This window comes from Hirundo rustica, chromosome 7 (genome assembly GCF_015227805.2).
Source record: "Hirundo rustica isolate bHirRus1 chromosome 7, bHirRus1.pri.v3, whole genome shotgun sequence".
NCBI classification, from domain to species: domain Eukaryota; kingdom Metazoa; phylum Chordata; class Aves; order Passeriformes; family Hirundinidae; genus Hirundo; species Hirundo rustica.
This window is the reverse complement of record NC_053456.1, coordinates 19,409,573-19,434,774: the sequence shown is the minus strand read 5'-3', so window position 1 is coordinate 19,434,774 and position 25,202 is coordinate 19,409,573. Positions and strand designations below refer to the sequence as shown.

Sequence of the window (25,202 nt, the reverse complement as noted above, 5' to 3'; positions counted from 1 at the left end):
CTCCAAGGGGAAACTATGAAACAACTGGAAAAAAAACCAAACTCACTTTGGTTGTTAGGGCAGCATTTGGCATTCAGCAGGCAAGATAAAATTTAAAAAAATGCTGGCACTTCTCAGCCTTATTTGTTATTTATCTTTCTCTAGGCACAGATCCTCAGTTTAGAACTGAGAGCCAAGAACATTTGTTTTTTTAAACCAAATCCAACCTCTCTTCACTAGGCAAAACAATCAAAACTAAAATTGTTCAATTCCTACATAGTTAGATTGAGAAATGTTTCTGAAGTTCCTGTCTCCTGTTTATAATCTTTGACAAGTTCACAGAACTTACTGGAGGGTGAAATGAAAATATCTGCATTTACTGACACATCCTAAAGATATTTCCTTCTTTCTTTTACGAATGTGCCTTCACTGCATTTCTACTTGAATCAAGTATCTTTGATAACATAAGACATTTTAACTTGGAAGTAACTTTACTTAACTGGCAGCAAGTGTATAATCCCAGTACATGAGATGGTGTCACACAGAAAGCAGCTACTGGCCAGAAAATTAACTGGGATCAAACCTTTCTTATCTAGCAGCTCTTAAGATAAGAAGAGAGTGCTGAGGATAGAGAGGGAGGATTAATCCTTGAGAAAAAAACGTAGCTTTATGAAGCTGTCAGAAATTAGTTTGAAGCAGAGATTTCTTCTTTCTCCCTTTGAGCACTACCACACTTGCTAAATCCAGCTGGAGAAGATGAAGCAGTTTCTTGATGGCATAATCCCAGTTCACAGACTGGGATCACAAAGGCTGCCGGTGAGGGCGGTTTTGCACTCATGTCTTGCATGGTTTATTGGGAGATTTAACCATTCACCTTCTGCTCCTTGCAGGGCAGTAACATCTTTCAGAGCATCAAGATGACTGGCAACACAGAAGCAGGGAAAACTCCCCCGAGGTGCCCTTGTTACTTGAAATTGTGTTCTCCATCAGAATGCCCAGTTGGCAGCCTCATCTTCTTATTTTACTAGTTTAATTCCCCAATAACTGTTCAGCCTACTGCAGTCTGCAGTATTCCCTCCTCCTGATCTCAAGGCCAATCCTTGGAACTTACTTGTAATTCTTCAGCACTTAACAGCCTTGAAAGGTGCTGTGCTTGCACCTGTACCTAACACTGACATTCTTTAAAGCATGATTTCAGCGAGGGTCAGTTGCCAGCTATGCTGAGTGTGATCCACTTATCTAAAAAGCACTTTACAACACCCAGGCCAGAGCACCCAAGCTGAGAGTTGCAGTTACTTCGGAGATGTCCCACATGAGCCGCCCTGACTACAGGAGACTGACACTTCACCACCATTCCAGTGCTGGTACTGTCTGAACGCTCTACTTGTCCGAGAAATCGGTGTTCTATTTTACATTATACCCAATTTGATCTAATTTAATGGCAACCTATAGAGCAGTCTCTGACTGCTGTCCGGTCTGCCTCAGCCCAGGTACCAAAATACTCAAAACCAAAATCTCAATTTCCACATAAGGCTCAGCTTCACTGTTAAGAAGAGAAAAAAAACAAAGTCTACTTCCTTAGCAGTGTTTTCAAGGTTAATACCAAAAAGCATGATCTGACACAAGACTTAGGACATGTCCTTTACAGTAAGTCTTACACATGGAAAAGTTTTCTAAAAAGCATCCTTTCAGCTGCAAGTAACAAACTGTAGGCAAGACTAAGAGTCAAGCTTGCCATGCATGGAATTCAGTTCAGTGATTGAGCTCTAACCTATTTAGAACACAAGCAGAAGCAGCTTTCTAATTTAAGAGAAATTCTAGCCTTGTCTGCACATGCTCACTTCAGACTCTTCAGCTCAGTCATTTGGCACAAGAGAACTTCCAGATCAATAGTTTTCGGTTGCTGTGCAGCAGTGAAGCTGCTGGTAAAAGCTCCAATGAACAGTAATCATAGTCTGGACTGCATGAAAAAGCCTACAAAACCTTTTAAGGGCTTTCTTAATAAACTACACTGACTTGTTCCCTCCATATGGCAAAAGTCTGTATCAGTACTGAACAAAACATAAAAACCAGGTTAAGATAAAGCAAGTAGTCATTAGGTTTAAATTATAAAAAATTACAGTCAAGCCCCTTAACTAGAAGAATTAGATCCCATGCTATATTAGCTAGATCATTCCAAAAGAACTCTCAAGTAGATTTTCCTCTTACCAGCCATTAAGTTTCAAGCTCTGGACTGAGTTTAGTTGCAAGCTGATTCTACCACTGCTGTAATAGAGTGAAAGGCTTTCTTTAAATATGAAAGCTTTCCCGAAAAAGTAACATGCAACTGTTATTCATATTATACCTTCTTCAGGAACCCCTGCATAAGAGGTCTGAACCTGGTTTTTAAGGGTAAGGATTAACTACAACCACACATTTTCACGGATGCTACTTTTAACAGATGCTTCTTGAGTAGAATCAGTGCAATGTAAGAAAAAAAGTCTTGAAAAAAAAAATTAAGTAACTGAAATGTCGGCCCCTGAACTGTGCTAGAGACCATCAGTTTGCTGTTGACACTTTTACACGCCTGCAGCGGCACCATACCCATCTCCAGACAGCCTCGGGCGCCGCAGCCCAGCCTTCCGCCCAGCGCTCGCCGCTGCCCGACAGGAGCGGGAGCGCTGCCCTCGGGCCGGGCCGGGGCGGGCGCGGGGCCCCGCGGCGGGAGCGGTGCCGCCGGCTCCGCTTCTCTCGCGGAGCCCGAGCCCCGCAGCGCGCACCGAGGGCCGCGGGAAGCGCTACCCGCGGGAAGCGACCGCGGCGGCACGGCCGGGCCCGCTCCGCGCCTCCGCCGGGGCAGCGGCGGCACGTGCTCCCCTGCTCCGGGAACCGTCCCCGCCTCCCTCCCGGCCCGGCCGCCGCGCCCCGCCGCCGGCCCCGTCCCGGCGCTCCTCGGCGGGGCCGGGCCCGGCGGGGCACGGCCGAGCGGCGGCGGCGCCGCCCGGGAGCCGCCGGTAGCCGCCCCGCACGAACCTGCGCGCTCGGGCCCCGCTCCGCCGCTCCAGAGACCGCCGGTCGGCGCCGCGCGGCCCAGCAGCCCCCGCGGCACGCCCGCCCCTCACGGCGCCACTTCCGGGGCGGGGCCGGGGCCCGGCGAAGCTCCGCCCCGCGCGCGGGGTGTGCCGGGCTGTGCGCGCGGGCTCTGAGCGCCCGGCAGAGACGGTGACTGAACAACTCGGGTTTGTACGTTTATTGAGTGTTGCAAACATTCGCTTGAGCTCTACAGATGTACTGTGGGCATCCACAGCGTTACGAACACGGGAAATCGTGTAAGTGAAGTTTAAGAAATATTATTGGCTTTACAATTGATTTGACTTCCACATTACTTAAATAACTAGTTAACAAGTGAAACAGTAAAACGGTGTCTACCATTATACAGGTCCAATAGCACAGTATTTCGGTGTTTACATACAACTTTTAAAAAAACGTATTACACAGATGGCTAAGAGATTCCCTGCTCTGAGATTCTCACCTCTTGTAGGATGAGCGCATTCTCCTACCTGTGCCCAAGACCTGACTGCAACACACCTTCTTGGGATGTGCCACATGAGCTAATTGAAAAGGGCATTGTAGCTATTGGGGAAAATAGCACCAGTTGAAATTTAACCATGAGTCTGAACTTACTCTTCTCTCTATTTATTCTAATGCATTGAAAATCTCTGAGAAATTAGGATTTATATGAAGTCCTAAGCAGTAATTTCTTTGATTTTTGTTTATGCCAGACCAACAACCCTCTCCTGACAGGGGAGAGCTAAAGGCTTTTTTCCCACTTTGCACTTAACACTGAAGCAGCATTTGCTTGCCTGCAGGTTGCCCAGGGGCACAGAGTCCAACTTCCAGCGCCTGTGCTCCAGCCCTGGACCAGCACTGTCTTTCACCATCATCAAGCACCTAGTTTGCAAGAAGTTGACAAGTGGATGCTCGGGGATTTGGTTTTGCTAGTCCTCACCTTGTTCTTAGATCCTTTCACCGACTCATGACTGTTGGTGACAGGATAAAGGCCAGAATAAGCCTCAAGGCCAGCCACAAGCAGCTGTGGTATCCTTGTGCTTTTTACCAAACATGACGCTTCACAAGTACATAATTTGCACTGAAAAATTACATAAACACATTGAGTTCATTGTGGTTTCATTCAATACAAAGATAGCCTTCATGTTCTTACGATGTCGTCCTTTAAACCTCTACCTGCCCTTGAGCAATTCTCAGCTGCAGAGATTTCCAGGAGTAACAAAGTCACTTTATCACTTTTGCCCACCTGCTTGGCCCACACTTTTCAAACATCCTCGGAGCTCAATTCTCCGCAACTCTTTAGAGTCTGGGGTCTTTAAACAAATTACATCGGATCCTTAAATAGATCTCAGTGGGATGGGTAACTAAGCAAAACACTGAACACACACAAGCTTCAATGAGGCAACATACGAAAATATCAAAAAGAGAATTGTACATATACACCACAGAACTTCACATCAAAGCCAGAGTTGAGTGCCACCTGCTACCAGCAGTCAAATGCAAGTCAGAAATAGCATAAAAAAGTGAAATAATTAAAACAAACAAACACCCTGAAAATGCTTATGATCAAGCAAAATAAATATTATAAAGAGCTTACTGCTTGGAAAAGTCCTTTCTTTGTATCTGAGAAGTCAAATAAAGCCAAAATTTCATTTTAGGTGGCAGTGCTGGTGTGGGAAGTTCCCACCACACCCTGTGGCAGCCCTGTGTTGTCCCTGCCTCTCACACCAATGCCTAACAGCTGTTTCTGCAGTCATTTTATAAACTGGATTGGGGGATCAGTGCTAAAAACGCTTTCTATGTTCCCAAAGCATTTCTTCATTTGGATCACTGCTGTCAGGGCATTTAGAAGGTGATCTGTTTGTCTGTAAATCACTTTACAAAAATCCACTTTCTACACAGAATTTGAAGATCTCATATTAAATTTCTGGAGAAATAATAAATAAATCAATCCTATAGAGATTTTTTTTTCTTCATGCATAACATACTTTGACAAGTTTCTTTAGTTGTTACCTTTGCTCAAGTCACAGTTTAGAAAAGATCAGGCGGTATTAAACAAAATAGAGAAGTTTGAATCTCAGGAGGATGTTAATTTTCCAGTCTCTCTCATTTCCTCCTTCCATTCCACACAGGCACACATCTTGACTCGGTATTAAAAAAGAGTCAACACATTAAAGCTTTTCTCTGAACACACCTCCCCCACAAAAACGACAAATACCTGTGCACCAGCCGAAGATCCCATTGCAAAGCCTTGCAGAGTGTTTTTCCATGTCTCATTGGCAACGTTCATGAGAGTGTGAGAACAGCAAAGAGAAATGCCCGTTTACTTCTCCTTCTGGAAAACTAGTGCATGTTTTGGCCTGTGCTCTGAGGCTCTTCTTTGCTCTGGCACTTGAAGGTAGAGTTGGAGGCATCCTGTAAATGCCCATTTCTGAATCTGATAACCTAGTTATCCAAGTGATATTACTCTGTGCATACCATACACTTAGCTTGTGTCAATGATCTATTCCTACAGCTACCTTCAGAATACAAAGATTTCATCTTAAGGCCCGTAGTCCTTAGAACTGTATTTTGTTTGGCTTCACTTTTCCTAGCACCAAGTCAGAGTGTCATCCAGTGATTAACAAAAACAAATCCATTTTTCACAGTAGTTCCTATGTTGCTGTACAAAGTATTGTAAGGGAGTAATTTGAGAACTTCCGTGACAAAGAATGATTGGATTGAAAAATATATGGAAATCTTGTTACCACATTTATGTTTCTGAGTTGTTTAAAATGAGAACAAATTATATCTAGTTGTTAACAACATGCACTAAGAGATTGTATTAGACAACCCCTCATGAGGTAATCAGTACTGTTATGAATACTGCATCTGCAGTTTTCTGTAACAGCAGGATGAAAATGAAATGCTCACACGTTGTACACACAGACACAGCCGTGTGACCGCATGGCACTGGGAAGGTTACCTGCTGCTTCCCATTTATTCAGTTCAGGGTCGTATTTCTCGATGCTCTGCAGGTATGTTCCTTTTGAATAGGAATATCCTCCTGTTACATAGATGCATCCATTCATAACCACCGTGCCACACTCCATCCTTCTCTCCATCATGTGAGCCATCTGCTTCCACTCATTTTGCTCTGGGTCATAGCAGTCAGTGATCGTGGTCTGTCCACCCACAAAATAGATCTTGTTTTGTAATGTAATTGAACACAATCCATATTCTTCAGAAAGAAAGGAATACAGTACAACTCAGCATGATAACAAAAACTTAAACTTGCAAGTACAAGACAAACATTGGGCACCACTGAGAGCAGCTGAATGTCCTCACTGAGGTTAGGAGATACCTCAGGATTTTCTGCTACACTACAGCACCATTACTCAGCGAAAATTGCTTTAGAAACTTACTGTTACCAGACGTAGAACATAGTGAAAACTTTTTTAAAATTAATATAAATTTTTTTTGCCAAATGTCAATGACTAATTGGATTTTACAGAAAGTTATATTATTTAATAGAATGTGGACATTCCATAATTCAGTATTTATGTAATGATTTCTATAGAACAGATGCTTAAAGGTCTTCCTTTCCATTTTTAGAGTTTGGAAACAGCCCTATAGGCATTATTTTTTTAAAATTAGGAATATGCCAAAAGCCTCTAACTGGCTTAAGGACTCCCAGGTACAAGTAATCAAATCAAGCTCTATGTTTGTTAGAGAAATTTACCTGGATGTGGACTTGTGGTGACTATACTCCACTCATTGCTACCTGAATGGTATCTCTGGATTTTATCGTAGGTGCAGCTTCCCCTGTACCCATAGTGACCTCCAGCGACGTAGATGACTTCATGAAGGACACAGGCAGTGGCATTTCCAACTCCTGTTCACAGTGCGAAAGGCAAACATGCATTCAGACTGTACTCAATAACCATGGTCTCTTCCATCCCCAACTCCATTTCAAATGATTTGTTAATATTTTATTAACATTGTATGCTTGCAAGTATTTAACTTAATGTGAATAAAATAGATTTATCAAGCATTAGTCAAGAACGACTAAATAGAACTGCAGTAGCCAATATATATTGCACATATTACAGCCACACAATAGTTCACAGGATTTTTAAGCAGCACTGATTTTGGAATTTGAAATTAGTTTCACTATTTCACTAAGTTAGAGTTGTTAAAAAAATCACTTAGATGGCAAGAGCAAAGACAATGGGAGCTGAGATTGTGCAGTGTCTTGGGGTATCTTTTCTAATACTTTTAGTCATTCTCATGGTATTACTAATTAAGCTATTGTATAAATGAGGACACAAACAGAATGGAGACGTTTTAACTCTGTCTCTAGGACCACAAAATGAAATAAAGCAGGGGGGGGTCTGAGCACCTTACGTAGTTTCACAGTTACGAAAACTGGGTAAAACAACTGCACAGAATATGTAACTCACAGGATTAGCGTAACATTTTTACTTTTGAAGGAAATAAAAAGAAAATAGTAGTGCTGTTTGAGGGAAACAGATAAACAATGGAGAAAGTTGTAAAAGCCTGCTTTTTTTCTTTTACATATACTCCAAAAATTCTCTTGCAAACAGAAAAATATTATGTTGCATTAAATTACAGTATATTTTTATAACTAACTATAAATATTTGTATTCATTTATAAAAATGCATGATAAAATGCATAATTGTAATATTGTTGTTACTGTTACAAAATAAATATTTAGCACCACGCTCTGACCATCAGAGCTCATCTCAGACTCAATACCCTTTGGTTAGGCTGTGATTCATACATTTTTAGTAGATCACTCGTTCGGCTGCTAGAAACGGGTATTAGTGCTTTTCATTATCCTCACACTAAAGATTAAACAAAAGATCCTGAACAGATAACACACAGAAATAGGAGGGAACTCCATGCAAGAAGTTTTAAATTATGACACCTTTATAAATGACTGCATGGAAAATCTTATATAAAAATAATAGTCTCTTTATTCGAGCTTGCTCTTTGATTGTGTACTGAATGGACTCTTATCCTGGGTAGTTTTCTGATTTCTTTCTAATTTGAAGAGAAATTTTACTCATGAAAGAAGAAAAAATTAAACTGAGACTACACTTACTTTTCCACAGCTGTTCTATGGCACAGCCCAGCATAGCATTTGGATGTTTGTGGTCATTTGGCTAGTGAAGACCTGAACCAAAGCCCACTAACACTAACAGGAGATCCTCATGGACTTCTCTAGAATCTGGATCAAATCCTAAATGTTTCCATAGTACTTAAAAATGGCAAATACAAAAGAATTGACATTGATGGCAGACACCGTACAAAAGTTTACCTACCTTTGATCATGTTTGCAATGGGAAGCCATTTCTTTATTAAGGGATCATAAAACTCAGCTTCTTGGACTGGAGCTCCCTTTCGGTACCCTCCCAATGCGTAAACACAGCCACTCAAGGAAACGGCGCAGTGGTAATACCTTGCGTCGAGCATGGGGCAGCCCTCTGTCCACTCATCCCTCTCACTGTTATATATCCACACGGTGTCAAGAGCTTCAATACTCTCTGTTCTGTAGCCTCCTGTCACGTATATGTCTGGTCCCAAACTAGTCACCCCATAGCTCTCTCTGGTATGATCTGGCATCTCTGTTCCCTGGACCCATGCATTGGTTAAAGGATCCCAAACATGCACTTCTGATAAGGGATGCCAGTAATATCCTCCAATTACATACATGGCTGCTGTGGATCTTCTGGAAAGACCTTTGGGATTGAGGTTCAGGGCATTATATATGAGTGACCTTATCTTACTGTCATTGAGTCGGCATTTTTTCTGCAGGCTTAAAGCTGATCTCAAATACACGTTATCTAAGTCTAATTTGATGCAGCTCAGCACTTCACAGATGTCTTCAATTCTTCCTTCCACGTTGTGTGCAACCCACTTAATGACGGCTTCAATGGCTGCCTCTTCTTTCTGAACATTGAGATTCTCCCTGGAGAGAATATAAGAGAGCTTCTCCTTGCCAATGTCCAGAAACTCTTCCTGCTTCCACACTTCTTCAAACTGCCATAACAACATCCTTCTGGACTCTTTCTCCAGCTCCGAGCAATCATGATATTCAGCAAAGGAGTGCATCCCAATGCAGTTGTCGGTGTCTAAGTGCCTTACCAGAAACTGCTCGCAGGCTTTCTTTACTGACACGAACTGGAGCAGGTCTGCAGCCTGGAGTAGGCTTTGGACGTTCCTCTTTGTTATCTGGATCTGTGACGTGTACGCGTAATTCACGAGAGCTTCCAGTACTGCATGGCTGAGCCCAGGAAGGCTGATCTGGTTTTTGGATTTTTCTTTCATATCGGCTGTGAACATGGCTTTAAAATAACTGCTGCAGGCTGCCAGCGCAGCTCTGTGACAGCGGAAGATGACCCCCGAAGCGCACTGCAGGGTGATGTCGGTGAACAGCCCGTCCAGGTAAAACGCCCGGAACGCCTCCAAGAAGCCGGCGGGGTGCGCGGAGTCCTTGTAGAGGTACGCGTACTCCTCCTGCCCGGCCGCGGCCATCGCCGCGCCCCGCGGCTGCCGCCGCTTTGTCCGCGCAGCCCGGCCGCCCTCCGGCTGCGGACCCGCCCGGCGCGGCGCTGACGGGGGCTCCCGGCCCGCGGCGGCCCGTGACCGTCTTGGGAAGAGCGGCTGCCGGCGGGAGCGGCGGGGCCGCGGCGACAGCTCCTATTTTGGCGCTCCGGCCCCCCCGCGCACCCCTCCGCGAGGCCGGCGGGCCCCGACGCCCGGCCCGGCCCCCGCTCGCCTCGGGAAGCTCCGGCCCGAAGCGCCGCCGCCAGCCAGGCGCTCCCCGCTCCGGGCAGGGGTTAAAGGCGGTCCGCGGTGGTGACAGAAGGCCCGGCCGTCTTAGGGACAGGAGCAGATGCCGGGGGAGCGTCACCGGCTCGGTGTCACTCAGCCGCACAACAAAGCGAGAGGCCTCGGCCGCCGCTGTCAGCGACCTGAAGCCGCCTCTCGCAGGGGCGCCCCGCGCTCCCAGGGCGCTTGGAGGAGCGACACTGGGAAGGGCAGCAAGCTCCAAGGGGCTCCCCCATTACCGGAGAGCAGCAGCGGAAAGGGAGCAGCCACAGCGCTCTCCAAACTCCTGAACACGGCAGGGTGCAAAGGCCAGTCACAAATTATGCCCGCTGATTCCAACTATAAGTAAATTTTTCAAGGAAGAAGGCTATATTGACTTTTAAAACTCCTGAAAATGTGACTCACAATTTAAGAAATAATTTTCTTTTCTGCTAGCAACACATTTTCTTTATTTGAAATACAGCATCCTCTGGGTTCAAGCAGCTGTGGTCTCTCCTTCATCTGCAGCAGGGTTCGGATTCTTTGGATCCAGCAGCCAGGCTCTCCCTGCCCTGTCCGAGCTTTCCTAGTTTGAAAGAACTGCCGGTAATTTCTCCAACCAAAAGGAGGTGAATATCACTATTAGCGAAGTGCCAGCAATACCCAAAAGGAGAAATTTTGAGAGTTCCCATTAGACACAGATAAAAAAGCATCATATTTTTCTTTTAATTACCAGTGGTATGACGCCACAATGTCCAGCAGAAGTATGAACTAAGGAAACCCTAACAGGAAAAGTGTACATGGTCATACCCCCTGCCATCCCATGCTAACCCTGCACGAGGATTCAAACTGGCCCTTGGCCTTTACACAGTAACATGAGATGAAAATAAAATGATCCAGAGTAACAAAAAAAACCCCTCAAACCCCCAAATTCCCCACAGCTACACACATCTATGCCTTCCCTTTTTCCAGCTCGATGCGTTTTGTAGCGTAACCCAGGAATTACAACAGCCCTGCTGTCTGACGTGGGCCAGTCCCTCAGCTACATTACTCCATTCCTTTCTCTAGAAAACTCCCTTGTGCAGCCCTAAGTCTTTATACATCCCCATGCCAACAGCTTTGTTTTGGTTGCATTTTCCATTTCACCAGCTTCTTATGGACAAGCAGGAACTTTTTCCAAATCCTGGCTATCGTACTAGTACACAATACTAAGTACTTGCATAGTAGTGGTGTACGACAGCACATCTGTTGCCACACAGAAAGTTTCTGGTACATATATGACTTTCATTATGCTTTTTTTTTTTTTAATAACATTTTTACTTAAGTCATCTCCCTCCCAGAGAGCAAGTCAGGAGGTCAGCAACACTTAGTGCTGAATATGTATCCCCTTCAAGGAGCTTCTCCCTTTCCTTTAGCTGGGCTACCAGCTTAAACCAGCTTCGCTCTTTGGAGATACTCATCTCTCCATTGTAACCAAATGTGGAAAAATTTGGTAATTGTGATGCTTCAGAAAAGTCCTCACTTTTATTAAGTGGGGATAAAAACCCAAACAAGACCTGTTTAATAGCTTAATGGTCTGCCTACTGGAATTGAAAAATTTCTTCTGTCTCCAACATGCACTTTGGCAAATATCATCAGCTGTACCCTCTCCTTGAAGTGATTAGAACATAATTGCTAATATTTCAAGTACTTTGCTTAATCTACTCTAAACTCCTGCTTCAGCACTTTAATCAAAGCCACAGAAAGATCCTTTTTTGAGCGTGAAATGAAGAACAATTTCTCAGCCAATTCCTCACTCTCACTGCAAATTACAAGGTAGGTCCCTTAAGGCTGAAAGAACAATAGTTAGTGTAAGGGGAAGAAAAAGCTGGGTAATCATTGATATACTAGTTTTTGTTTGTTTTTAAGCAAGCAGTAACAGATATGTGGACCATCTGAAAGTAAGCTATTCCATAACTAAGTTCTGAAAAACACAGAAGAGACCAGCACAGAATCTGGAACATTCAGCAGCACATCTAGAATTAAGGAAACACACAACTGTCCTTGTTTTGGCTGGGATGGAGTTAATTTTCATAGTAGCTGGTTCAGCGCTGTGTTTTGGATTTACTATGGGAATCATGTTGACAACACACTGTTGTTTTGGTTGTTGCTGAGTGGCGCTTACCCATAGTCAAGGACTTTTCAGTTTCCCATGCTCTGGCAGTGAGAAGCTGCCCTGGGAGCTGGGGGGAGCACGGCCAGGACAGCTGAGCCCGCCAGGCCAAAGGGATATTCCACAGCATGGGAGGGACTGGGGACAGAAACTGGGGGAGTGATCGGCCGGGAGGGGCCGATCACTGCTGGGGCTGGGCTGGGCATCCACCAGCGGGGGGTGAGCCGTGTATTGTACATCACTTGTTTCTCCTGCACTTTATTCCTTTCTCTCTCCTTTTCATTACAGTTATAATAATTTAGTAGTACTATATTTTATTTTGTTTCAACTATTAAATTGTTCCCGTCTCAACTCACGGCGTTTAATTTTTTTTTCCCCCAATTCCCTTTCCCACTGAGCGGGAGAGTTGGATTGTGCAAACTGCTCTACTTTGTTGCCAGCAGGGGTCAAACAATGGCAACAACTTAAACCCCAAAGTAACATATTAAATTGCCCTACGCAAGGGCTATTACCATTCTTTTGTAGGACCTGCAAACCAGACAACTTAAACTTTCTACAGCCTGGGACCCACAGCCCTTAGATGGCTTTGTGTCCTTGCATCAAACAATAGGTCAGGATCCCAAACATGAACATCTCAGATACCTATCAAATATCCATCTCTAAAGCCAGGCTCCTGAGAACTGAAGTATATTACTTTAGACATCTTAGGCAACAGACTGTTCAAAGGAACCTTCTACAATACAATAAAATAGGTGAGGCAAGGAAAGAAGTACACAAATGAAATTTATATAAACCAGCAGCCTGAAAACAGGCAAGACCACTCAAAAATCTTCAATTAAGGTAAAAGAAGGTAGTGACATCATGAAATGTCCGTAAGAGAATGAGAATAACATTGCACAGAAAACAAAGGAAGACAGATACGGCAACTGCAGGTTGCTGAGCTACACCTCAGACATCTGCAGCTGAGTGCTGTGGAAGCTGACCTAATCTCTCAGTTATTGCAGCACTTAAGCTAAATATGACCTCAGTTTAATAGCAGACTACTTCAGCATTTTGAACCTTTCTAGGATCTAAGAGTAAAAACATTTGACATGAAAACACATTATTTAGCTTTAATCAGACTTACTTTCAATACCTTTACGTGCACAGTTCAACACTTGGGGCTCATCTAACTGTCAGCAGCAAAGAGAAAGACCGGATGTTCACAAACAATTCTTTAGAACTACTTAGAGAGAACAATCTGTTTAAAAGTTAAAATGGACATAGATGCTTCCTTCCAGACTGTAAGAGATTGCACTACAGATCTAGATGAGAATGAAGAGATAAAATCAGTGTATACATGTATATGTATGTACCATTCTGTGGCCTGTGCACTGCAGCAGAAACCAAGGAAGAAAAGGCATCTGGCTGACTCAGAGCAGTCAGCACGGAAGATCAAACCAGTGTCGGCTCTGTAGAGAGTGGCAGCAGCACGCTGTTGGGGCAGTAATCAGAATGGGAGAGAGACTTTTCTTTAAACAAAACAGCATCATCCTTAAAGCTTTCCGGAAGAGAAAGGGTCTGACCTGCCAAAGGCAGACACCTACACTTGTGTCTGCTCTCTCCAGGCCTGATGACACACAAGCCAGCAGAATACCCAGCACAAATTAACTGCGTTGCATTTGTCAGTGACAGCAACTTTTATTGTCTTTACAATACAAGATAATACAAACTATGAAGAAGTAATTTTGGTTGGTAAAATGTTTAGTAGATTGAAAATATAAATGCATCTTCAGATTAAACAAGATTACAAGCAAATAATTTGCCATCAGATCAAAGAAGTATAAAAGCCAACAGCTCCAGAACCATGCTCCTGGCACCTAATATTTTCTAAATAAAGAATTTAATTCTTCTGAACAGTAATCCAACTCTTTCCTCTAAGTGTGTGGGATGGCAAAGGTCAGTTACATGCTTGGTAAAGGGTTGGAAGGAAGGGAGTAGACAAAAACTAATGCCAAGTCCTGTCCCAGCCCCCCTTCTCCACTTAGGTTGGAATCTGTACTGTGTTAGAAAGCCCTTTTTACTGCATTTTCACATTATTACCAGGATTAAACATAAATAGTTTGTTTTATGTTGTGCTTAAAAAAACCCATAATTTCAGATAATGACCCAATTTTACAATTTCTAGCTTTTATACACATGCAGTTTTTCTCTCTCAGTAAGTTCAAATGTAACTGCATCAGTTTCCTTTTATCATTTGAATCATTCCTTTATGAGTAGCTTCAGATAAGACATAATGTCGATCGCAGATGACCAAACCAGAACAGAACACTGCACAGGACTGAGACTTTGGGCCAGTTGAGAAATCTTTTTCTCCAAGGTATACCCCTGTCTGGGCATAGCAATATCATTCTTCTTCAAAAACATTACTGGACATAAGTCATTCCCACCATCACCTATATAGACAACTTGTCTATAACTCACTCCTCGCTCCGACTGTTTATCTAGAAATTCTTTTAAAACTTTCCTTTTGCAAAGGTTTTTAGGGCACTTTGCACAATGGTGAGCATGGAAGTGCTGTACAGTAAGATAGCCAGTACTGCTGAATGCTGCAGGGTTTGTAAATACTTCATCAAACAGTTTATGGAAGTCAGCAGCTTTCAAAATCCAGTCAATAAATACTGTATTAGAATCTGAAACAATTATACAGTCAAACAGCTCCTTGTTCTCACCAATAAATCCCAGAAGATCTATCATTCCCGCAGTGAAAGGAATTGTTGTCATAGTTCTTTTCATCTCTTCTTCTTTGACACCATTGTCTCCCAAGTAGACAAAGACTCTGCCCATATATTCTGTCCAATGTCCTGGTTGGTAAGAGTTTCTTAATCCATTAGGAAGTTTTCTTTCAGGAGCACATTTCACAATCCAGGTGTCACTATTTTCATCTATGATTGTATGGTCAAAATCAAAAACCAACAGAAATTTCATAGCTGTGAGAAAAATAGTTTCCAAAACAAACAAAAAAGAAAATTATTTATATTAACTCAAGTACTATATTCCTATCCTGACCTTGTGCTCAGAAGAAAAAAATTCTGGAAGAAAATATCTGAACAAAATAAACTATTTATGGCCACTACCACGATGGGAAGTTGTGCTGTAGCTAAAAATGCAATTTGTAAATGCCAAAGTTCAGCGTCCAACTTCTGTTTAAAATAGTTACTGAGACTGTATCTAAATTCATGCTGCAGTTACTAATACTTGCTAACACAGCACTAATCTTCCTGTACACAAACCATCAGTTTGAGCAGATACTAATTTCTCCATCAGCATTTGCCAATGCAACCAAACTGGTATTCTCCTGGCAAAACGCTTCTAGGTATTTCAAAAGGAAACGTCCACCGAACAGACGGAACCCGCGCCTTCAACGAGGCTGCACTTAAATCAAAGCAGCTAACGAAACGAAATGCAATCATTTGTGAAGCTGAATCAGCCGACCCCTCCCGGGCAGGTCTGCCGTGCTCCGGGCCCCGCAGCCAGTGCTGCAGACAGCAGAGCAGCCGCGCCGGCGGGGCCGGACCCGCGGGGACAGCGCCCGGGGCCGAGCCCGGGAGGGGAAGGGGCAGCGTCAGAGGGGACCGGGGCCGAGCCCGGGAGGGGAAGGGGCGGTGCCCGGGGCCGAGCCCGGGAGGGGAGGGGGCAGCGCCGGCGGGCTGGGGCCGAGGCCAGGAAGGGAGGGGGCAGCGCCGGCGGGCTGGGGCTGAGCCCGGGAGGGGAAGGGGCAGCGCCGGCGGGCTGGGGCTGAGCCCGGGAGGGGAAGGGGCAGTGCCCGGGGCCGAGCCCGGGAGGGGAAGGGGCAGCGCCGGCGGGCTGGGGCTGAGCCCGGGAGGGGAAGGGGCGGTGCCCGGGGCTGAGCCCGGGAGGGGAGGGGGCAGCGCCGGCGGGCTGGGGCCGAGCCCGGGAGGGGAGGGGGCAGCGCCGGCGGGCTGGGGCTGAGCCCGGGAGGGGAAGGGGCAGTGCCCGGGGCCGAACCCGGGAGGGGAAGGGGCAGCGCCGGCGGGCTGGGGCTGAGCCCGGGAGGGGAAGGGGCAGTGCCCGGGGCCGAGCCCGGGAGGGGAAGGGGCAGCGCCGGCGGGCTGGGGCTGAGCCCGGGAGGGGAAGGGGCAGTGCCCGGGGCCGAACCCGGGAGGGGAAGGGGCAGCGCCGGCGGGCTGGGGCTGAGCCCGGGAAGGGAAGGGGCAGTGCCCGGGGCCGAGCCCGGGAGGGGAGGGGGCAGCGCCGGCGGGCTGGGGCCGCCCCGCGCGCTCCGCCCGCGGCATCACGTGACCGCACGCCGGCGGGTCGCCCGGCAACGGCCCCGCGGCCCGGGAAGATGGCGGCGGCAGCGGCGGGGCGGCGGAGGAGGGACGGCGCCCGTGAGTGCGGCTGCCCCGCGGGCAGCGGGACCCGGCGGGAGGGCAGTGCCGATCCCGCGGCCGCACGGCTCCGGGGGGGCTGTAGGGGTACCCAGCGTGACTCTCCCCAAAGCTCCCCCAGCTGCAGACAAGAGGGGCTGTTTCTCCCTAGGAACTGAGTGGAGAGAACTGACCTGAACGTAGCGCAGGTCCAGTAACCTCCAAGGGCAGCAGCTGGGGAAGAACGAGGGGCTTGGCAGATTCCTGCCTGCAGGGCGCAGCCGCATCAGTGCGCCTCTACTTCTGGTGAGGCTGTCTTAACCTAGGACAGAGGGAGAGGATCAGGTCTGATCCCTGTCGGGAGGCTGGTCAGCAACGTTATCTGGCAAACAGACTCTGACACCGGCGTCACTCTAAGAGAATGCTCCCTGCTGTCCAGACACGGCCTGTCAGGCTGCTGCAAATCACACGATTTCTACAGAACACCACTCTGTACAGAGTGCCACTCCCTTCAAAAATGGTAGAGATACTTGAAAGAGCATTACAAAACCTAGACATCAGCTAGAAAAGTTGCATTTATGCCTGCACACACGTGTATGTAAGCCTAATGCTGGTCTTGCCAACAAATCAAAAACTGTTCTACAACGGAACTATTGCAGTAAATACAATGAGTATGCGGGACATGGTAGTAAGGCACTGTCTGTGCACAAATTGCTGTCTCATCCAGCCAGTGGAATGGTTTTACCAATATTCTCCTTTTCATTTCATTTCATTTTGGGAATGTTCTCTGCTCCCCGGTGTTCTAAGAATCATGCCCAAGTACTGCCTGGGAAGCGTGTTACTACCACTCACAGGCAATCCCACACGTGCACAGAAACAGGCAAGGGCACACACAGACAGTCCAGTCACTCAGTGCCCGTCCAAGTACACGCACTGGTCATAGGTAGACTACAGATACAGATACAGACACAGATCCTCTGTCTTTGCTCTGGGGTTTGGGGATGGGGGACTGACTAATACTAAGGATAACTTAGTATTGTTTCCATATGAGCATTCAAATCCTGATACATGTTTGATTATTGGATTTTCTGTAATCAAGTAACCTTTGTATTTTTTCTTCTCTCTGCACAGCACATCATTTGAAAGAAAAGGATGTTCTAGATGCGTATTTCCTTCCAAATGAAGCAAATCTTCGTCAGGTCATTATATTTCCAAAAGCAGAATGGGAAAGGATTCAGGGCAGCATTAGGGAAGCAGCACACATCGATGAGAAGAAAGAACAGGAAGAAGTGCACTTGGACTCCAAAGCTGCTGGAAAAAACCCGCCCAATGCCACTCTGGTAAGTACAAGATACATTTGTAAACAAGGGTAGTCGCTTTTGTATATTCAAAAACACACGTAGTAACATTTCTAGCTGTACTCCCTTTGTTTAACGTTTGCTTTTGATTATGTATTTCAACTAAATGCCATTTAAATACATTTAACATCTAATATAAACATTTATATTTTTTACTTAAAGCTAAAATGCAAAGTAAAAAAACAATCCAAAATTTAAGTGTGATTTCTAATTTTGTCTGCACTGTAGAGCCTGATACAACAGAAGCTTCAAGCCAAAAAATTACGTGAAGAAAAGGAAGAGGAAGGAAGGAAGTTACTTGATTTGGAAGAAGCAAAGTTCCAAGCAGCAAAACGGAAGGAGGTTATCGACTGCACAAAAACCTACCTAGGCTATCAGGATGACAGAATGAGACACTTCCATGTTTGTTGACAACTTATATTTTTTACATTGAAATTGTATGGAATGTCTTTAAAGACTTCAGAACATGACCTTAAATGTTCTCTTGCAGAGTGCACTTCTACTTACTAAGGTCCTAAAAGAAAGAGATGCTCAAGCTGAATTTCTGAAGTCAAGATTAGTTGATAATAAAAAGAGGGATTATGAAGAAGAGCAACGTCAATTTAAAGAATACCTTCTCAGTGAGCAAGAAAAAGTACATCAGCGTTATATGAATCAACAGGCGCTACGCAAAGATCAGCTAGAACAGTAAGTAATAAGTAAAAGCAACCCTACATTATTTATTTAAACTCTTCTCAAAATACATTCAACGTTGTTGCAGCAGCCCTCTTATTAGAGGGTAAAATTGAACTGAGGCACAGACTTCTTGTTAAACACGGCATAAAAAGGGCCCTGGTTTATTCCTCTTCACAGCTTAGTCATCTTAACTCCAGCTACTCGCTGACTCTGGCTGCAGCAAGCTCCTGCTGTAGGTTTCCCTTACAGCCTCTGACTGTTGGTTATTTCCTGCTAAACTCTAACTGCATGTATCAGTTTGCAGACTCTGACTGAAGGCTTTTTTTTACCTAGCTAGACTATGACTGCAGGTTCCAACAACAGGCTCTAACTGCAGACCCAGACTGACCTCACAGCAGTGATTCTCTCTCCTCAGGATCCTTCTTCTTCATGATTCTCTCCTTCATGCTCCTCAAGGCTCCTCCTCCATGATGATTCCCCCCCTTACCAGCTAACCCCCTCTTTTATCTCACTCATCCTTACTGGATATAGCTGTTACTTATCAGGGGTGAGGCCACCTCTATTCCCTTCTCCTACACTATATGATGTTTTTACAGAAACTTATTAGTAATTTGTTTCACAAATGCCATCCCTTTAAAAGAAGATCACAGAAGACCTTGCCCAAGAAGGAAAAGCTATATGCATTTTTACTTGGCAACAGTCTGCATGCAAAATCGCCTCTGGGAAGCAACAGCAGGTTTTAGTCAAATCACTGTTCAAATGTTGTTAATGAAATTTAAGTGAATTTTACTCAGTTTTTGTTCCAGACAAGGAAAAGATTAAATTAGATTTTCCATTTACCCATAATGAGCTTCCACACTGCACAGCAAGAGAAAGCATTACTGTCACTTCTATTCCTTCTCTCAGGTCTTCCGTAAATCTTATGGAGGGGTCCCTAGTGGTATTTATAGGACTGGCCCTGGTGGTCTGATAGAAGGAATCAAATTTCCCAAGGCAGAGAAAGGGTTCAAAGTCTGGTCTTACATATTCCAGGCGCAACACATAAATCCTTGCAGAACTTGTATAGAACACTAGAACAACTTAAGCAGCTGCTTTCATGCCCAGAAGAAACACAGGTATGGTGGGTCATACTGGGGAAGTCTTGTTCTCCAGGGATGCTGCAGATATAGGTCAGAGCATTACCAATGCAGTGGTGCTAATGAGTCATCCAGCTCATCAGCTCACTTATCACCACAAGACTACGAACTGTGAGCATACCATGTACCACATTTCTGACCAGGGCTACCATCACAAACCATAACCATGTTATTCACCTCTGATATTCTACTTACCTTTAACTCAATTTCAACAAGACAACACTGCAAGGTACCTATGGTTATGCAGTTCATTACTTCATGCAGTTCCTAGACCATTTATTCACCTTTTTCTGATTCAGAATAAAAGAGCGTGAGCATCAAGCAGATCTAGCCAAACAGGAAAAAAAAAAAGAAGAGGAAGAAATACAGAGATCAATCCAACTGTACCAACTAGAAATGCAGAGAAAAAGAGAAAAGAAACACGAGGAAAAAATGGAACGCCAGAGGCTGTATCACGTAAGTAGCAGGAAGGCAGACAGTTCAAAATGCATATTTCACCTTGGCTGTGATGGCTGGACTCAGCCCACAAATAAAGGAGTCTACTGGCAACAGGGTCTTGGCTGACAACTTTAGTAACTTGGGATCAAATGCCTACCCTGCCAGTTGCAGGCCAGATCTTTCCACTGTGCTTTTGAGAAAGACCTCTTGGAGGCCCCTCCCTTCTGCTGTCTGAAGGGATGTTGGCACTTGATGCTTTTACTGCTCTATGTTTAAAGATTTGGCTGTAGACATCAAGGAATATCTCCCTGACTTGAGAACTGGATTTAAGTTTCACATTCCTGCTGTTTTCAGTCCATTTTATTTTGTTAGAAGGAGGGAATAGACAGAGACTGAATGTATCTTTTAAATTTGACTTGGTATTTATGATTGGAGAGGTTTAGGCATTTAGCCAAGACTTGCTGCCATCTCATTTCATCTTTAAAGGCATCCTACTAAGGTACAAACAAGAAGTGCCTCGGAGCAGTTCTGGCTAGCATGCAAAAGACAGTTGTTTTTTTTTCATGAAAGTATAGAAAACTCCTCTTCTGCTGTGTTTTGGAGTAAGCCTTTAGACAGGGATAGTTTGGATGAGGTGGGGCCAGGAGCAGAATGATCTGTGTGTGTGTGGGTGGTGTTGGACTGTCCCCCTCACCCACGTGTGTCAGTGGGAGCACAGGACAATGCTCTCTGCATCGCACAGCAGTCTGTTGTGCAATGCACTGGAGAAGCAGCTGTTTGATGCTCAATTCCTTTTCCCCACCCTCACGTCTGCTATCTCCACTTGATGCATCTTTTGAATAGGGAGGCAGAAGTAAGTGGAAGTATCCCTTTCCTGTCTTCTCTCTCCTTTCCTGAGATTCCCTTTTCTCTCTTCTGTTTTTGAAAGAAACTTGATGAGGGGGAACAGGGCGTGGTTCCTGTAAGCTGCTACCCCAGCTCCACATATTCTAAATGTCATCTGTTACATCAGGACCATTTTGCCCATACAGGAGTATGTAAATGACCAGAAAATAATCAAAGCAATAGAGGAACAAAACCAAATGGAAGAAGATGATCGGATCAAAGCTCATTTTAAAGCAAAAGAAATTATTGCCAAGATGAGGAAAAAGAGAGAAGCTGAAATGCGTAGGTAGGTACAATGCTAGGGTATAAATTGTAAAAGATCTAAAAGTGGTACTGTAGTTGTTTTCAGATCATTTAGACTAATGATATAACACAATTGACAGTTATTCTGAAATGTTATTCTAAATTCTACTGATAGGGAGAAACAGGGAATTTAGGAGAAAAAGGACATTTTTTCACAGGTTCCTTAGTAAGAGTGTGAGGGAGCAACCTCTCCACCCTTCAAAGTACAGAGGCTTATGAAAGTGCAAAGCTTTGCACCTGTGTATTGGGAAGAGTGATTTTCCATACGGCCTGCCAAATCTCCACCTCCTCACCAATTAAAGACAATCAAGATCCTTGATGAAAATATTTTTGAGTATAAGCTATATTTCTCTGAGTCAGCTCTAGAAAAATGATTTGACTTCTTAACATGGCACCTACATTAATTAACAATGTCGTGTTCTTATTAAGGGGAGATGTTCTATCAATTTAACACTGAGGGTACAACATGATGACAGGACTGAGTCAATCTAAGAGTTTTCTTCCCTTCCTGCTTCTGGCCAATACTTCCAACATTCCTCTCCTAATGGCAAGATGCTCACTGGAATCCTTACTGAGTGATCCAGCTCCTTATTGCAACAGAAAGTAGTGATACAAGAACACAGGGAACATTTATTTGCTAAATCAGATAATATAAAAATAAACCAAACAGGAGGAACAGAAGGAGATCATGAGTTGGGTGGGTGGGCCAGCCTGTGTGGTCAAGAGGAGAGAACTAGAAGCAGAATTGCTGAGTTTGGTAGCTTCAGGTAGAGGCAGGTGTGTTCCCCTGGTATGTTATGGAAGCTCATGTTCTTCTGCAGACAGGCACAGGAACAACAGGACAAAATCATTAGTCGAATAGCTGCACAAATGAGTGAGGCATTAAAGATGGAAGGTAAACGACTGGCTAGAGATGTTGCAAGAATAGAAGCTGAACAAGAAAGAAAATGCAAAGAGAAAGAAGCAAAACAAAAGGCTGCCATTGAATCTATTGCTGAACACAGAGCCGCCGTGGTAAGAAACTTGGGCTGATCTTACTTCTGCTTACTCCAGCCGAGGAGCCTGGCCCAGATTCTGGTGCCATGCATCAGCAGGCTTCAGCAAGCCTGCTGACACCTTTCCTGGAGTCCCCTCTCCCTTTCCCCCTTCTGTGTTGGGCTCTCATTTGCCAGGGCTGCTGAAAACCCTGGGCTTGGACACTGGCCAGCCACAGTGATCGTGCTTATCAGAGCGCTGATACCTGCAGGGCTGCTTCTGCAGAGAGATACAGCTTCCAGCTTGGCAGGCCAGCTCCTCAGTTAACTTGTGTGTGTGTTTTGTCAACTACAGATGAAGCTGAAAGAGGAAAAGGAGAGACAGGAGAAAGAAGAGGCTGAAAAAGAACGTGATGTATTAATGGAAAAAGCCCGTGTCCACCTGGAAATGGAAAACAACAAAAAACACGGACGATATGAGGCAAACAGAGAAGTACAGAAAATTCAGCTCCAGCAAATGGTAAATAGAAAAGCTGTATCCTGTCAATCCCTTCAGAAAGAAGCATGCATCTAAGCCAATAGCACTAGCTCCTGCTGAGAGAAAGAGAGGAAGTTTGCTGTTTAGTTTGGATTTTTTTTGTTTGTTGGGTTGTTTTTAATAATGTGTGCTTAGCATATGCTGGTGTTGAGGACCAGCCTCCTCAGAGCATTGGTGCAAATCAAGGCTGGTTTGCAGGGACAGACCACATCCTGTCCCGTGCCATTATGACATTTTTTCACCAATGCACTGCTGTCCTCTTCTATCTTCTGGGCAGGTCATCAGAGAGCAGCAGCTAATGCTGATGTTCACTCAGCTATTTCATGTATCCTTTCTGGGGGGATAGGGCAGGGGAGAGAAGTGGGGAGAGATGATGAGTGTCAACTATCAACTAAGAATGCTGCAGACCTCCTGTGAACTTTTACCCTCTCTCAGTTTTACAGGATGGTGATGTTGAGAACAAAATATTCCTTTTGTTTCATCAGGCTGAAAAGCAGGCAAGAAAAGAGCAGGAAAGGCAAGCAGAATTGGACTATGATGCTCAGACACAGGCTATTGCACTTTCTAAAGAGCATGAGTTTCAGAAATATGCAAAGGAATTAATCGAAACAGAGTCCAAGACTACACATCATCTTTATCCTATCCTCAAAGCATGCGAAGATGGAAGAGGGCTTGGTCATAGCCCATTTTTCTGAGAAAAGAAGAAATAAATACTAGTTTCCAAACATATAATTCTGTGTTGGGACCCAGTTACCTTGTTGTAGCTGTAATGGTGCTCAAGAAACAAAACCATGAAATAACATTTAAACTGTCCACCAAGGAAAGGCAGAAGCCGTTTTCAAGTTAAATAAATATACTTTTCAACTGTACAGACAGAGTTAAACTGTAAATTATTTATATCAAATCTATACCATGAATTTGGACTTCCATTTATAAAGATAAAACATTGCCATATAACTGGTTATATTCTCAAAAATCCTCAGCTTGTATTTTATGTTAGTTTATTAAACTTGAGACAGGAATTCATATTATATAATCGACTGTCACTGTAACCCATTCCAGCCAAAAGCTCACTATTTCTGTTATATTTTTAATATTCATTGTTCTAAAAATTCACTGTCCCAGGTTTTTCAGGTCTACCATATGAATTCTCAGGGCAAAAAGTCACATTTTTCACTAGTCTACTTCCAGTTAATTATTCCCTATAATAGAAAAGACCAAACCAAAACAACTACAGGGGAGGGACAGAAAAAGAGAACATATATGCAAGTTAGAACAGTCAGGGTATGCAATTGTGGTTGCATTCTGCAACTATTTCTGAAAAACAAATGTCATGCTAGAAAACAGTTTTATTACATGAAAATATTAATGTGATTTGATCCCAGCCCTTAAAAGGTCACCAAAGAGGCAAATAGGCCTCAATAGAGCCATAAATAGGGCCTACAAAATCAGCACATCAACAAGAGATAACATAGTTGAGCTGTTCTTTCAAAAAGACTAACAGCAATTCAGTCTGTAAATAGATGTAATCTATTAAATAGGTAAATAGATGTGATCTAAAATTGTACCTCAGGTTCCTCAGCAGATAGACTCACCAGCACCCAAGCCACAGACACATCTCCTTCCTTAAGCTTAGGTTTCTTTGGTGAAACGTTAACATAATTTCCTTGCCTTGGAAGTTAGGGGTTCCTGTAATGACTTCCTCCCCTAGTACCCTGGGGTTTGAACGGGGTATCCCTCTATCCTGGTATCTGCTGGAAACAAAGTCCAAGAAACCTGAAGCTTTGCTTTGTTGCACCCCACAGCCTCTGCTGGCCAGACCAGAAAATAATACAATTCCTTAAAAAAAAAAAAAAAAAAAAAAAAAAAAAAAAAAAAAAAAAAAAAAGGATGCTTGCCAATATTTTAGTTTTGAAACTGGCTCTTTGGTGTGTCCTCAAATTCTTTGGCCTAGCTGCCGAAAGCAGCCAGGCCTTAGAGAAAGCACGGGACTTCGAGGAAGATGTGAGGCTACCCCGGAGGTAAGGCACCTCTGGGAAGCTGAGGGCCAAGCAGAACTGGCTTTACCTCCCCTCCACTGTAAAAACGCTGGGTGTAGGGTGGGTGCTGCCCTTCCCGGGAGCAGCAGTCACCTCCTCCTCGGAGTCTCTTCAAGGCAAGGGATGAAATCCTGGCAGGAGAAGGAAGCCAGACCTCCTCATCCAGCTCCCAGGGCCGTCAAAGGCTCAGGGCCCCAGCAACAGGCAGGCCTGGCGGGGCGAAGGTTCTTGTGAGGCGCGGCAGCGCACGGAGCCAGACCGAGCTCCGGGGCCCCGGTGAACCGGCGGGAGCGGATCGCGGCCGGAGCAGCACAGAGGCGGAGGGGCCATTTCAGCCTCTTACCGGGTACTGGCGCTCCGCTGGGAAACGAGACGTCCAGGAACCGACTGCGGAGGAGCGGCTTCCTTCCTTCCTTCCTTCCTTCCTTCCCTCCGTGTGTGACGGACCGGCCGCGGCCCGCCCGCAGCTCCGGGGCTGGGCGGGGCGCGG

General features: G+C 44.9%; 4 protein-coding genes across 9 annotated transcripts in view; 1 reads left to right on the top strand and 3 right to left on the bottom strand.

The window, feature by feature from the left end:
* SSB (small RNA binding exonuclease protection factor La) overlaps positions 1–25,076 on the bottom strand; it is a 30,828-nt gene extending 5,752 nt beyond the window's left edge. The window contains exons 1-2 of one of the 5 annotated variants that reach the window (XM_040068924.2): positions 2,992–3,046; positions 2,188–2,244 (exon numbers count right to left, since the gene is read on the bottom strand). The gene's annotated coding sequence lies outside the window, so the exon portion shown is untranslated. Of the gene's footprint in view, positions 1–2,187; positions 2,245–2,991; positions 3,075–5,992; positions 6,122–6,748; positions 6,889–25,055 lie in introns of those variants that run through there. The other 4 variants (XM_040068925.2, XM_058421276.1, XM_040068923.2 and 1 more) reach the window with 4 other exon arrangements.
* On the bottom strand, positions 3,173–9,578 carry KLHL23 (kelch like family member 23). Its single transcript, XM_040068918.2, has 3 exons — positions 8,356–9,578; positions 6,749–6,901; positions 3,173–6,247 (listed from the first exon to the last, which is right to left on the bottom strand). Exons 1-3 carry the CDS (start codon positions 9,566–9,568, stop codon positions 5,937–5,939), a joined length of 1,677 nt encoding a protein of 558 aa, XP_039924852.1. The 5' UTR covers positions 9,569–9,578; the 3' UTR covers positions 3,173–5,936.
* On the bottom strand, positions 13,648–25,171 carry PHOSPHO2 (phosphatase, orphan 2). Its single transcript, XM_040068926.1, has 3 exons — positions 25,056–25,171; positions 16,561–16,688; positions 13,648–14,965 (listed from the first exon to the last, which is right to left on the bottom strand). Exon 3 carries the CDS (start codon positions 14,961–14,963, stop codon positions 14,238–14,240), a length of 726 nt encoding a protein of 241 aa, XP_039924860.1. The 5' UTR covers positions 14,964–14,965; positions 16,561–16,688; positions 25,056–25,171; the 3' UTR covers positions 13,648–14,237.
* On the top strand, positions 16,331–23,402 carry LOC120754861 (cilia- and flagella- associated protein 210-like). 2 transcript variants are annotated; one of them, XM_040068919.2, is made up of 9 exons: positions 16,331–16,387; positions 17,498–17,706; positions 17,953–18,126; positions 18,215–18,411; positions 19,835–19,991; positions 21,005–21,144; positions 21,983–22,175; positions 22,491–22,655; positions 23,159–23,402. In XM_040068919.2, the coding sequence occupies exons 1-9, from the start codon at positions 16,345–16,347 to the stop codon at positions 23,366–23,368; spliced, it is 1,488 nt and encodes a 495-aa protein (XP_039924853.1). In that variant the 5' UTR covers positions 16,331–16,344; the 3' UTR covers positions 23,369–23,402. The 2 variants fall into 2 exon arrangements, with proteins under 2 accessions (XP_039924853.1, XP_039924854.1); XM_040068920.2 differs by having other exon boundaries at positions 23,109–23,402.
* Positions 25,172–25,202: the final 31 nt, after the last annotated feature.